Here is a 14425-nt window from a genome sequence, read left to right on the forward strand (position 1 = left end):
TATGCCAATTTTTTATGACTTTCAACAAAAATATATATTGTAAATAAAAACAAATTACAGATGATCATTATGATAAATAATGAATCTGTTTTTCTAAAAACACACTTCCTATTCAATCTACTAGATACGCAAAATAGGAAATCTATTATGATATTTGTGTTTTATTAGGAAAAAAATTAGCTCTTTATTGAAACTTTAAAAAAAACTAACCATTTATTAATGTGATAAAACTCTTTGGATCTGTTCAAGAAGTTTTTTTTTGACTGAATAATTCTTTAAATTCCATCGTCGAGGCCTACTTTGATGAAATATATTATAATGCCAATCATAATCTCCAATTTTCGAAAAAGTAAGTACTGATGGAGGTAACGGTGATGGTACGTTAGTATAAGTTTTTGATGCTTGCTGAATAGGTTTATGAGAAGACTCCTGAGAAACAACTTGTTGCTTTTGCTGTCCAGGGAATTGAGTATGAGGGGTGACTAATAAATTATTCACATCAGTTGACTGGCTAGCATGACTGAAATCTTTACTACTAGGAGAAATATGTTGTTGAGTTGACGTGACTGGAGAAATTTGCGATGATTTTTGTGTCAGTGATTGTTGTGGTAACTTACCTGTATGTGATTGACCTTCTTGTTGCTGCAACATCTGCTTCTCCTGTTGTATTGGCTGAATTTCGAGATTATCAGGTTGGTTTACAGGGGCGGTTGAAGTCGATGAATATTTATTTGTCAAGACTTTTTGGGAGCTTTGCTGAGATACTTGTAGATGGGTTTCCTTCGGCGATGGGAGTTTAGTTATGCTAGTGCCAGTTAGGATATTTGGTCGTCTTATGGACATTGAAGATGACGCTTCAGCATGATTATACACTGGTGTATACTTGTAATCTGGATGAATAGAATTACCATTTTCTCCAAAAGTGAGGTGAAGGGGGGTTCCAAACGGGTTTAATTCTGACATTCTAGGAAAGTTACTCCTTACTTGCTGTGCCGTAATGAAATATTCAGTTTCTGGCTTGCCAATAGAGTTCCCGTTAAGCATACTAGAAGGTTGCTGTGAAAAACCAGTTTGAGATAACACAGGAGTAGCCGTAATTTTTAAATGAGATGCATCAACATTATTAACAGTGCCTGTATGTATGGAGGAGTCGGTGGAAAAAGACTGGGGTGTTTGTTGCAAAGACTCTGTAGGATTAGTATTAGGTAATGAATCAGTTTTAGAAGCGTGAAAACCGATCGAAGTAGACTTAGGAGAAGATAATGTTTTCTGATCTTTACAATAATCAATTAGATCATTTGGCGGTGGAAGTTCTGCTGAAGTTTCGATGTGAACAGCTGGTCGGGTCATAATAATGTGATTAGCTAAAGCTACCGGTTTCACTCTTTGAACACGCTTTTTTTTGAAAAGCTTAATAAGGTTAATCAATATTTTTATAAGTTCTTCATCATCTGATGAATAAAGATGTTTTTCAGGGCTCATTAATGATGCCTGATGAACCTTACTAACAAGTTTCTGGAAATACACTGGTGTATCAGATCCATAATCATTTTCATTATTGTCATATCCCCTTAGATTGCGTGGAAAGTCAAGATGTGTGATAAGTAGATGTTGTGCACGCTTGTGTGCTATTCTACTTATACGACTCAAAACTTTATTATTTTCATAGGAATCACTCTCAGATGTATAATATGGCTTTGAAACACTCGATGGTAAATCCATATCAATTAGTTCCGAATCAGGATAGTCACTTGGTTGATGATTAGCTGTGCTGACAGTTATGCGAATCAAATAAATTAAAGCAAAGTATATCCATATTCTGAACATTGGGCTCAATACTGCTAGAAAACGCTATAGAAGCTTGATATTAATTTCCTCATTAAATAAATGAATAAATGTGAATACTAATTAGTTTATTAGGTTTCCATAAAATTTATTTTAGGGAAGCAAGTTATAGACGTTATGTATAAGGCTTTTTGATGATAGTTGAGTCATATTCACGATTTCAGAATGAATTTCACCCAATTATGTATTTTTTTAAAGTTACAAATCAAATCATTTTGTGATCTTCGTATGCGAATGTGGTTTAATCACGCATAACAATCTGACGATTACTAATTGAAGAATCATATTCTCATCTATTCAAGAGAGCAAATATCATCGATTCCTGTTTATTTGAATAGGAAAGAACAAGTCATCTGTTCATTTAGGATCCAGTTTACTTGTTAGCCCGCATTAAGTTCTCTTCCAAATAAGTTTTGACGTATATGAAATAAACTCTAAAATGTTTTCAAACAGAAATATTTTACAGAGCAACAGAGTCCTGTTTTCTATAACATTTTACTGGTAAGGTAGCATGGTTAATCAAGAAAACCAATCATACTGAAAGAACTTACAGAATGATAAATCATAGATTCTCATAAAATTATAAAGTTAAACAATAAATCTTCGAGAGATCCAAGAAGTAATATGATATCAAATATTACAAAGGCGATTTCGAAAGTTGGTTGGCGGAAAATAAATTAGAACAACACATGTAAGCGAACAATTGTTTTCAATTAGATCGTCATCAGGCTTTACTCTAATATACATCAAAATTTATACGAAAATGTTAGACCAATCAAGGCTATCTGAGTCAATAATCACAATGAAATAGAATACGTCACCAAGCATAATAGTTAAAAGTACAAGTTGATAATGGGAAGACAAGTGTACTGATAGTAGTAGTGTTGTTCTAATTTTCACAATGAGAAAATAATTTTCCGTTAAACATAGTACAGATGTTTACAGAGAACGTTCGAAATCTAATGGATATTTAACAAATATTTGCGATTACAAATATAAAGTATCCAGGTGGTTTTCACAATGTTCCAAAATATTACCAACATTCATCTTATCAATTTAAAAATGTGCACATTTTCAAGCTGGTAGATTTTCGAAACCTTGTTATAGTAATTTTTAAAAAAAGTCCAACTACTATCATTCTAGAAAAATATACTCATTATAATGGCTAAACCTACCGTGAACCTTACCAAAAGTAAATTATCGTAACTCTAAAATTATGTAGTATTACATAATTACTTTGACTCTTTTAGGGAGTATATTAAAGATAACTGACATCAGGCAAGAAAACTAGCTTCAGGATTTTTACTCATTTTCTCCTGACGCCTTGGATCGAATAAAGTTCAAAGCTTTTTGAGTTACTAAAACTACCGGTAAAATTGCAGTCGTATATGACAGAATTCGGTCAACATTGAGAACTCAACAAAATGACGTTCGCCAGTACCCGGCGACTAATAGAATACCTAAACCAGTTATAAGCGGAATCAGCAGAATCCTGAATATCTTAATGGTAATGTTTTTGACTGAGAAATTGAATAAATTTTCCCCCTATTGCTTGAAGTGATGAAATGTAAAGCTAAGACAGTCGTCATTGGATTTGCTTTCATCATTGAGTATGGTTAATAAATCGGTTACCGTTTCAAAATACGCTACTAGAAGATTGAACAGTCATCAAGTTTTAATGTTTTTATAGCTGCCATTTCCCTTATTGGACTTTAATCACGCAACAAATTAGTAACAACAACTCCCGAATCCTAATTTTGTTCCAAATAAAAAGTGAATTATGACAGTATTTCTTACTCCAAGTGAGATACTAGTGCAGAAGGCAATGACAGAAATTTCATTCTGATCGGATTGGCAAGAAGCACTTCTGTGTATCGCAAAACACCCTGAAGTGTTACACACTAAGGAGGATTATATTTTATTTCGTTTAAATGGTATTTATATTTAAATTATATAGTTCTCAAGAGCTATCATTCCTTTTTGAAACGAATGATCGTTTTATTGTTACATATAAGTATCACAATTATAAAAAATACTTGCATTTTAAACAGTTTGAACAATATTTACACCGAGTTTTCTTATTCGCTACGTTATGTTTTGATAAGCACACATTAAAAATTGTAAAACTTTCTTTAACCCAACACCTCAGTTTTGTATCAGTCCATGAAAAACATTTCATAAAGAATATGAGAATTTACAGGAAACCATATATCAGTGACTCAAACAAAATTTGTTCAACACGATATTCTCAAATGATATCTAAAACAATCCTATCAAATGCTTATTTACGGAGGAAACCCCATCTGTCATTCTTTATTATACAAGCCATTTTAAGCATCTTTATCATATCAAATTAGTAAACTTTGTCATAAAAGAAGGAATAATGTTGAAGGAATTATGATATTATAAATAAACGAATTGATACTTCACTTCTAATAATAGAGTCAACAAATAAATTCCTCAGTCGAAATAATTTATTAAGTTTTCCTAGTAGTTGTAATTTGTCTTTTAAATGTTTGTTTACATTTCTTAGCAAAGTGTTTCGTTGTTTATTGAATCTCTATCCAATAATAAAGTTGAAAATCATTTTCAAAACTTCAAAACAAAATTTGTTAGGAAGTTTTCGAATCATAATACACAGAAAATAGATTGAAGAATGGTATGGCTTAGTTTTCACTCATTTACTTATTTTTGGTTTCACAATATCTAGACTTCAAGATATTTGTAAAGGTAATTCTCACTATAGAAGGAAACTTAGTTGGAAAACCATGAACGATCACAAGAAATCGGATATACGTTTTGCCATAGTTTAAGATTTTTTAACAAAACGCAACTGTCATTCAAGGAAAAAAATTAGGCTATTTAAATTTCCAATTAAGAATGATATTATTAAGCCACTAGCTGAAATGTATAAACTTCCAGACTCCGATCAATGAGTATTGTGCCATAACCATCTCCTAGTACAATCCATCCGATTCCAACTGAGTAGCTTGAAGGTGTCTTGCTAACCCATGAGCCTGAAGACTCGTTTCGATTAGTGGAAAAAACTTAGTGCTTATAAACAAGGACAAAGCTGGTATACTGTTTCATTCGATTATCAGTGACTTTCCGTTTGATATCAACCTATGACAGAAACTGGCTACAGATATAATTATAATGAATTTCAATCAGCATGTATGTAAGTAAAAGGTATCATCATTATTTTTTAATCACTGCTATTCATTTTACTTCCTCATTCGCGTGAGTACTATAGAACCTCGTCATTTTTTTCCATGGTAATATCACGACAGTTAATGAAAATATTTAGTTTTTGTTCGGTTTGCATTTTGTACTCTTATCATCTATTAAATATTTATAGTAATCTTCGGTGCTAAAATTGCCTTACTAAATGAATTATTGTTTTTATGATAGTACGGAGTATTCGAATTATTGTATTAACTAAGAATTTCCGAAACAATGCAATTTAAGTCAAATAGGACTAGGTGAGCAGAGACGAGCGTTTTGTATTTAGAATTCGAAATCAACCAGGAACTCAAGTACAAAAAAACCATTAGTTCATACAAACAACACAGTTTTACACTTAGTTTTTTATCAGTTTTCATTTGAGGAATTCACATCAATTATAATTATGTACTTTACCGTGACCATTCTGGACTTATATATTACTCGTATTATAAAATCAAAAAATTGACTCCTTAACCATGTACAAACTCAGAGGTATAAAGCTACTTGTTAAAATTATCGGTTGTTTTGGTAAATTTAAAAATACGATTATCTTCGAATAGAACGAATCTTCATAAGCCATTTAAATATCTGTATGAGTAAATACATTGTTGAGATAAAAATTTTTCCTCAGCAGAACCCGAAAAAATTCATTTGTCCCCAATAAAACAGAGTTGTCTATAAATTTGTGATCATTCACCCTATTTCGTATGTTACTGTATCCATCCTTTCATTAGACAAAGATCTACCCCTTCCTTAGATTATTTTCATACTATTTTCCGTCCATTATTACTCCTTTTATACAAAACAATCAGCTTTTGTAATTAAAAAAACATCATATATTGTCTTAGTCACTTATATCTGACAGTGATCTTGTGACTCGTAAAGATTATCAAAATAAACTCCAGTGATATCATTGTCGGCGGACGACATCTGTACTTCCAAATAAGAATATTTAAGTCAGGTTTGTCACGAGAAGAATAGGATTGGTGTCAGTCTTATTGTTTTGATTATTCAGTTTTAGTTTTATTATTTGTTGAATGTGGTGATTTTTAGGAGCACTGAACATAAATAACTTCTAAATGGGAAATCAGAAACGTGAGTATATCCATTCATCCTTTAAATGTTCAACAAAAATGTAATATCTAGCATTTTCAGGCAATTTTTAGTTTATTTAGTTGGCGAGTCCTGTATATAGGAGGATAAGTTTAACTAGAAACTTCACTGTAAGTACCAGAAGTTATCAACATTTGTCTGTTAATAAGATTTCAGCGTATTACATTCTAATCTACTGGGTGAAAAAGAAAATAGAGTAAAAGTTAGAGCTTGAATTGAAATCTTCAGTAGGAATTATGCTCTTATATTCACCTTTCACTCACTGAATAAACGGAAAAATGCCAGGAAATGCTCGATACCGCACATGTGCTGAAGATTGAAAAACAGATACTTGATGCCTCGTCAAAAAAGTGTTGATTGTTCTGATAAACTGAACTATTCCCTGATTGAAGACATATTTCAGGGGACATATTTACATTTTTATTTACATTTTATTTATTGATAAATAGTTGTCAGTTAATACCACATTCTGTTCCCAGTTAAAACGTCCTACAGCCATTAGTATTAAAATAATTATTATTAGTGTTCGTTAAAATGATGACTAAACTACATAGTTAAGTATTAAGATTAAGTTACGCCTGTTACCCCTCGTCGAGGAGCATAGGCCGCTCACCAGCATTCTCCATCCAACTCCATCTTGAGCCTTCCTTTCCAGTTCTTTCCAGTTAGCATTCATCCTTTTCATATCTGCTTCTATTTCCCAAAGTAATGTGTTCTTTGGCCTTCCTCTTTTCCGCTTCCCTTCCGGATTCCAAGTTAGGGATTGCCTTGTAATGCACATTGGTGATTTCCTTAATGTATGTTCTATCCACTTACAACGTCTTTTCCTAATTTCCTCTTCAGTTGGAAGCTGGTTTGTCCTCTCCCTTAAAACGCTGTTGCTGATAGTATCCGGCCAATGGATGTTGAGTATTTTGCGTAGACAACTGTTTATAAATACTTGTACCTTCTTGGCGATGGATGTAATAGTTCTCCACGTTTGAGCTCCGTACAGTAGGATCGTCTTGACGTTCGTATTGAAGATTCTCACTTTGAAATCAGTTGACAGTTGTTTTGAGTTCCATATGTTCTTCAATTGTAGAAATGCTGCTCTTGCTTTGCCAATCCTCGCCTTTACATTTGCATCCGATCCTCCTTGTTTATCAACGATGCTTCCCAGGTACGAGTGTATAACGCGATGGCGTTTGAAGCGAAAGGTACTGGGTTTGAGTCCCAGAGTGAACATCAACTCTGAGATGCAGGTACATCCAGCTGACGAGTCCCAAACAGGACGAAACGCGCGTCCTAGATTCCACTGCTAAACTACATAGTAGCAACATAATTATTTATCTAAAGGAATAAACAGAAGGTTTTTGATGGTACACTTCTTGCATCTGTTTCTATGATATTGATTATTGTACATGAAGATTTTAATGAAAGGCGTTTAACTCGAAAACCATTGTTGAGAAGTGAATCATATAATACTTGGATGTTATTTCAAGACGCTTCACTACATTTCCCACAGCCATTTTCTTCCCTTCATCAATCAAACCTATCCTTATCGGTATTTACAACAGATTTATGAGTAAAAACAATGATTTTTTTGAGATGCTTACTTTTGGATAGTGAAGATTTTTGTTTTAAAAAAAAGTTATATAGGATTTAGAATGGTTTGTCAGATATTTTGTCGAAATTAAATCAATGTACTGTTCAATACCACACCGATCAAGTACATTTTGTTACGTGTGTGTTGTGTGTATTGAAAACAATATTTTTGGTTTATATTGTAGGGGCAGTAAAATGTCACTGAGCCCTAGCCAAATCATCCCGCAGTTGAGTCACTGGATATCGAACAGATCATCGATCCCTGTCACAGTCAAGGACAAAAAACGCGCATCAGTTAATCATACGCCACGCGGTGGTGGTCTCACTAACATCTCTGTACTCATTCTAATATATTTACTTAATCACGCCCTTTGTGTTATACAGTCTTCAAAGCAGCCATGGTACTTTGATACGTTGATGGTTTAATCCACATTAGATACTGACCGCGAGTTGTGACTTCAGAGTTAGCTGGTTCGTCACAACATTCACGTCTAACTTGAGTAGGCCCCCGATCATTTGACATAGATCATCTACGTTGGTGATCTACAATATGTTTTGTTCTAAGCTGGATTACTAATAAGCAAACTGCATTAGATTGAGAACTAAAAGTGACCGATGAGAGAAGGCAGTTATCGTTTATCTGCAAAACTTCTAGTCCTGTAGACCGATATGTAAATATTATATCTCACATAACAGCTCATAGATATCAGTGATTTAACACTATGAAAAATTACTAGTTTTCCACATTACTAGAATAAAAAAAATATGCTGAATCCACCTGCTAACGACCACTTTTCTTGGGAACACAAAAATGCTGTAAGTTGGTGAAATTATATTGATTTCAGTCCCCTACTGCAAATAAGGGGAATGAATTCACCGAAATAATTATATGCAGTAGCGTTTTCGACTCACTTGAGTACAGCACATACCAATAAAATCCAATTTACGTGCAAAAGCATTCAATAGTGGATAGTGAAACATCTAGGTTACACGGTGATACCTCCGATCGTCTGCATTATTAAATTAACGAATACAACTGTTCACTAAGATATTTCTAATCCCGATAAATTTGCCGAATCACGACCACAACTTTGGTAGAATGTATGAGTTTCACAAATTACCCAATCAGGAGTCAAGGTGAAGCCATAGAATCACAGTATTCAAAATAAGTTGTTATCAAGACCATCGAAGTAAACGTTAATATCATAGGGACAAATTTTTCCGGCCATTTCACCAACCCCTGCAATTATTTGTACTCCTTCACTAATCATCTTGTTGTGATGCTTTTATACGATAACATGTGCTGATTTTTTTAGGCTCTGCATTAATTATAACTAAGTGACTTCATCCCTGAAGCATGATAATGGCAAACATATGCAGTTTTTTGTTGACAATCTGTAATGCACGTTAATGTTATGCTTTAACTACTCTTTGTAGTAACCATGTTCTAATTTCTGGAAAGATCAATCATTTCACTCTTTTTGGTTATTTTGTACACCCATTCTTTTAAACAGTGTTGAAACAATATGAGATAAATTATCCTAATCTTTCTAGCTATTCTATTACTCATCTATATTTAGCCATACCAATTAAGCACATGTAACCCTGACCATTTTTTGGACATATGTGTACGGTATTGCGCATGTGTCTATTCATTCCCTTTATTTCTTATATGGTTTATAAAATATGAGTTTCTTTATTATTTACTCAGTTGATGTAGTAACAGACGTCAATGTTTTAAGCGTTTGCTATACCTATTATCACTTGTTTCCTTTCCAATACTAGCGTGTCTGAAATGTACGTTTCTTAAATACAATTCGTATCTGACTTTTATCATCTACTAGTATGAACACGATTAGTCGATAGAACTTATATGAAGTTAAAAAGGATACATATTTCATAAGCATCATGATTTAACCATTCTGAAGTCAGGTTTGAATTCAACGCTTCTAAGTTCCACTACAATTCTGTGTCATATATGTTCAAGATTCGATGGTTATGGAGTAATACTAAGACAAATTATTGTCTTTTCCTCTTACTTTAGGATTCAAGTAAACGATCGGACAATCTATAATTTGCAGCAAGCATTCCGAACAATTGGTTCAAATAGAAAAGAATCCATACAACCATATTTCACTTCTAGAAGTACACTTAATCTTTTTCTGGAAGCAAGAATTGACAGTTATGTTTTATTTACAAATAATCTTAGTATTAACTGTACTTCACATTAACAAATGATTAACTGAAGTTTAAATATTTGAAATTCCATTTAAAAACTGCAGATTGGTGAACCATCATCTTCCTTATATCGGCAACATACTACCACTATATAATGTATACTAAACTTGGTAATGATTAAATGTCCCTGTAAATTAATTTCCTGTTTTTGAAAATACACTATCTAATTGAACACTACCGTACAATACGCCTAGCAATTTTCAAATGTGGCTGTTCATAAGATTTCTGTGCTTTAAAATATTTGTTGAACCACCGAAACGCCTATTTCACGTTAATTTACCGATTAGTAGCAAATCATGGGAACTTGAAAATTTGTAGTTGTTATTTTGAAGGTTCTGTTCTCAAATGAAACATTTGTCTGGAGTCCGTTTCTCATTTATGACGTTAGGATTTAAGATACAACTGTAGTCCAAAAACTTGTTTGGAGTTGATCTGATTCTAAGGTTTTGAAATTATTTCACATTTATGTAAACAAACCGTAGGAAACAAATAGATTAAATCCACATCCTAATTAACAATATCTTACATGAAATACTCGCTTCACTCCTACTTATTTGTCTTGTTTCCTAAGATGTTAAGATTATTAGAAATCAGTAACCTATGCTGTATCGTATCATCGTCTAAACTTGAATTTTTCACTGTTTACTGTAAACGTACTAAATTACTCACCATGTCATACGTTAATAACTTCAAAACATTAGTGACGATGGCGTAACCAGGAGTCCATTACAAATAAAGTTTATGTACATTCTGATCACCTGTGACAAGGAATATTTGGAATGTTTCCCTCAATAGACTTGAAATGTTACTGAATGAGTGTGCCAGACGAAACCTTAGCATGAATATAAGAAACTTGCCTGAGTTTTCTGTACTAGTCGCACTGGTGGTGTAGGTGCCATGGCTGTTTAGCAACCAAGGGGGGAGTATACCAAACAGCAGTTAGCTACTTTAAGCTGAAGCTGTGAAACTTTGTTCTTGAAAGTAAGGGATATCTGGAGTTCATTAGCATTCAGTAATAAACATTTCTGAAATATTTCTCTGAGTGATCAATACTGAAGTTAGACATAGTAACTAGGTAGGGATGGCACGTGGGTTGATTATATTAAGAATCATCCTAGAGCGACGAAGCTGTGAAATTTACATATGTTCAGCCACAGCTTGCCTCGACATAGAATCCGGGTCTGAAGAATATTAACAGAAACCAAACTGTGACACTATTATTCCACGAAATTATTCACTCTTGGGATGATTCGTGTCGATAGGTCCAGTCTACTTGGTTGGGATCCGCAAAATCTGGTTACAGACGACGGGTGAGATGGTTCCGAATAGGTTGTAGTGGCGCAGATACATTAGCCCTTTATTTATCTCTAATTTCTGAGTCCTATTATTATCTCAAACCATTTATTCCACGAGCACTTTCTCGAACTACATTCCCTAATACTTATATTTTCTTACGACCGATGATACTATTGCTACCTTGATTCATCTATGTCGATGTCAAGTGGCAACTTGGGGCGATGGACATCCGTTTTAAATCCAAAGTTGCGTATGAATGATGTAGATAGTTATTTTGTAACGACTGTAACAAGCTAGTTACAAACGTTATCATACACGAAGACAATCGTAACTAGTAGATTCAGTGACAAACGAATATAGAAGTACTTTTATTGGTAATGGTTTAAGTGCGAAATATTTTGTTCTTCAGAGGTGGATATGGAATATAATTTATGTACCTATACTGTTTGATTCAGATGTCAGTGGGAGTCTACTTGGAGCACAGGTGTTGAATATAATTAAGAACTACATATTAACGAACAGAAAGGTAGAAGATCCGATTTAAGCAATGTCTTGATGTGTATCCTACTTTGGTACTGTGCAGCGCCTGACGAACCAAGATGTGAGAACTAAGTTCCAAATGAGGATTTACCATGTAAAATTTCAAGGCTTGTACGTCTTGGAACAATCTTAAATTGCAAATCAAATCACCGAAAAGTCAAGTTGTTGCTACATATACGATTAATTTTAGTTGCGAAGAGGAAGGCATTAGATAAGAGAAAGTACTTATTGCACATGACCTTTAAAAACTTGCTTTATATGTGTTTACGGCAATGAATCCCCGTATGGAGCTCGTAATGGATGAACTGATTCAGTAGTCGATATATATTGGGAACTAGTTAGATAAGGGTTGGAATTCCCAGTAGTATCAATCATCATTACTAACGAGTTACAACAGCGTAGTAAGAACTGGGATGATTCTGTTCATTGGGACACTTTAGACATGTACGGCTGGTTCGAGGCTATAAACCAGATTTTCAATACGACCTTACTCCCGTTGCTACGACTCTCATAAAAGAAAGACATACGCAATAATGATTTCTCACGAAAAACCAGTCTCAAAGCTATATTTATTTGGGTGTGCCGCGATACACAATCCCTGACTGTCTTTTAAGTGGATATTAAACCCTTAAAAAAATCCTGAGAATGTATTCCACCAGAAGGATATTAATGAGGACGTGCTCCACGAGCACCGCAAAACAATCGCTAGTTTTGTGCGTGGAATCACCAGGAGTCTCGCCGAGGTAAAGTGGTATACACGACTACAGGGAACTGAAAGTTACTTGGTTCATTTTACTGCCGTTAAGTCACTAATCCTTGTGAGCTACAGGTGGCAAGATAATTGTGAACGTGGCATATCATTTTTGCTGTTCATCTGAAGTATACTATTGCGTAATGGACTTTTGATGATCACACACAAGTTGCAGACTAAACAGATGAGTTAGTGTTGAGACGCGCTATGGCGTATCAAGAAGCATATATTTTCACTCTGTGAATAAAATATCTCAAAATTCCATCAGGGATTTTTGTATCCGAATTTCGGCAAGACCGTGATAAGTCTGGAAATTCCCAACGCCATTTATTTATTTTATTTAAGCACATAAATATTGGTACAAAGGGGAACGAGATACATATGCGCCACACAAAAAATGTCATTTCATTCAATTATGTGAGGGCTATGATACTGCCCGGGTGCCCAAACCGACACCATTACCCTTACCGAACTCCAAGCAATTTATTTATTCAACCCACTGACTTCTCATATATGCCATAAGAAAGCTTGTCTACAACGACATGCCACACTAGTAATTTCAGCCGACCCAATGAAACCCATGTAAGAGCATACCGGTGGAACACAGTTGGATGTGCCTCGTGTTTTTCAGGCGTGTTAGAAATCACTGAAACTAATAACCAGATTTTATCATATCCACAGGAAGATTTTGGGGTAATAATCTCTGTTACAAAGTCAGAGATGTTCACGGTTTTTCTCCATAATTGACAATATTGCAGTATATAGAGCAAAACTCCAACCAGTTCACTCAATATTCTGAAACTTCGTATTTCAATCTTAAACCTAAAAAGGAACTACGAAAATCCATAGCTAATGTGTCAAGGAGAGACCATACTTATACACAGATCTGGTTAGTGTGAGGACATACGCACCGTCCTCGGAACGACCATACATTTCAACATTCCTTTTGCTAAGTCACAAAGAAAACCCACAGTATATTTAGTATAGAATAATTTTCTAAAATGTATATTATACTAACGAATTTATTTCTGCGGCAGTTCGTTAGATACTAATTTGTTCTAAAATAGTTTTACACTTCTCATTTAAGCACACTGAATATTGTCTTGGCAACCTGATGATCTACGCACCCTAGTAAATCTACTAATTCTTCTTCACAACTTTCCTTTGTTCTGCTTTGTCTGTCTCCACATTCTTCTAGTTTTTTGAGAAAAGGACTGCAGTGGTGAGAAACTCTGGCTTCTTTGCGAAGCGTATCCTAATAGATATAACTAGGAAGTTGAATGAAATCTTACCAAAGGATCAACAGCCTCTTCGTCAGACATCGTTTCGCGCGGTACTCTGGCGTGAATATCAGTCTCATTCAATGGCGAAAAGAAGAGCCGTCGAATAAATGATGTTATTTTATACATTAATTCATGCTTTGCAGGTCCTAAACTATCAATAATTCGAAACGTTTTCAAATATTTAGTCATTTTGATCATTTGAATGAGCCATTTTGAGCTTTTGTACAATTCAGAATAATATCGTAAGGGGTTTTGTGGATATTATAGTGATTCTAATAGTTGAGATTATGGGTTAACTGAAGCAAGACCACCATGTTAAACCTGGGAGCACCACAATAGGACGAAACAGCCTACTAGTGCTCCCAGTTTTTCCATTGTGATCTAGCTTCAATCGGCTCATGATTTCAATTACTAGTATTCAGAATAACTTCATTTGGTTAGTGATGAGATGTGAAAAGTCTCTACTGAATTATGCCCAGTATTTCGTGGCAACTGATTATTGAAGCTCCTGTGTATGGGCCTCAGGGTATGCTTAGATGCTATTTGTCAT

General features: G+C 34.3%; 2 protein-coding genes across 2 annotated transcripts; both read right to left on the reverse strand.

Annotated features, from left to right (window-relative positions):
• Nucleotides 1–216: 216 nt before the first annotated feature.
• Smp_154390 (hypothetical protein) lies at nt 217–1827 on the reverse strand (the record flags this gene model as incomplete). Its single annotated transcript, XM_018789050.1, has 1 exon — nt 217–1827. One exon carries the CDS (start codon nt 1825–1827, stop codon nt 217–219), a length of 1611 nt encoding a protein of 536 aa, XP_018654532.1.
• An 11741-nt stretch (nt 1828–13568) lies between these two features.
• On the reverse strand, nt 13569–13925 carry Smp_059930 (hypothetical protein). Its single transcript, XM_018789051.1, has 2 exons — nt 13885–13925; nt 13569–13847 (listed from the first exon to the last, which is right to left on the reverse strand). The coding sequence occupies exons 1-2, from the start codon at nt 13912–13914 to the stop codon at nt 13671–13673; spliced, it is 207 nt and encodes a 68-aa protein (XP_018654533.1). The 5' UTR covers nt 13915–13925; the 3' UTR covers nt 13569–13670.
• Between the last annotated feature and the right edge of the window lie 500 nt (nt 13926–14425).

The sequence above is a fragment of the Schistosoma mansoni genome, chromosome W, assembly GCF_000237925.1.
Source record: "Schistosoma mansoni strain Puerto Rico chromosome W, complete genome".
Classification (NCBI taxonomy): domain Eukaryota; kingdom Metazoa; phylum Platyhelminthes; class Trematoda; order Strigeidida; family Schistosomatidae; genus Schistosoma; species Schistosoma mansoni.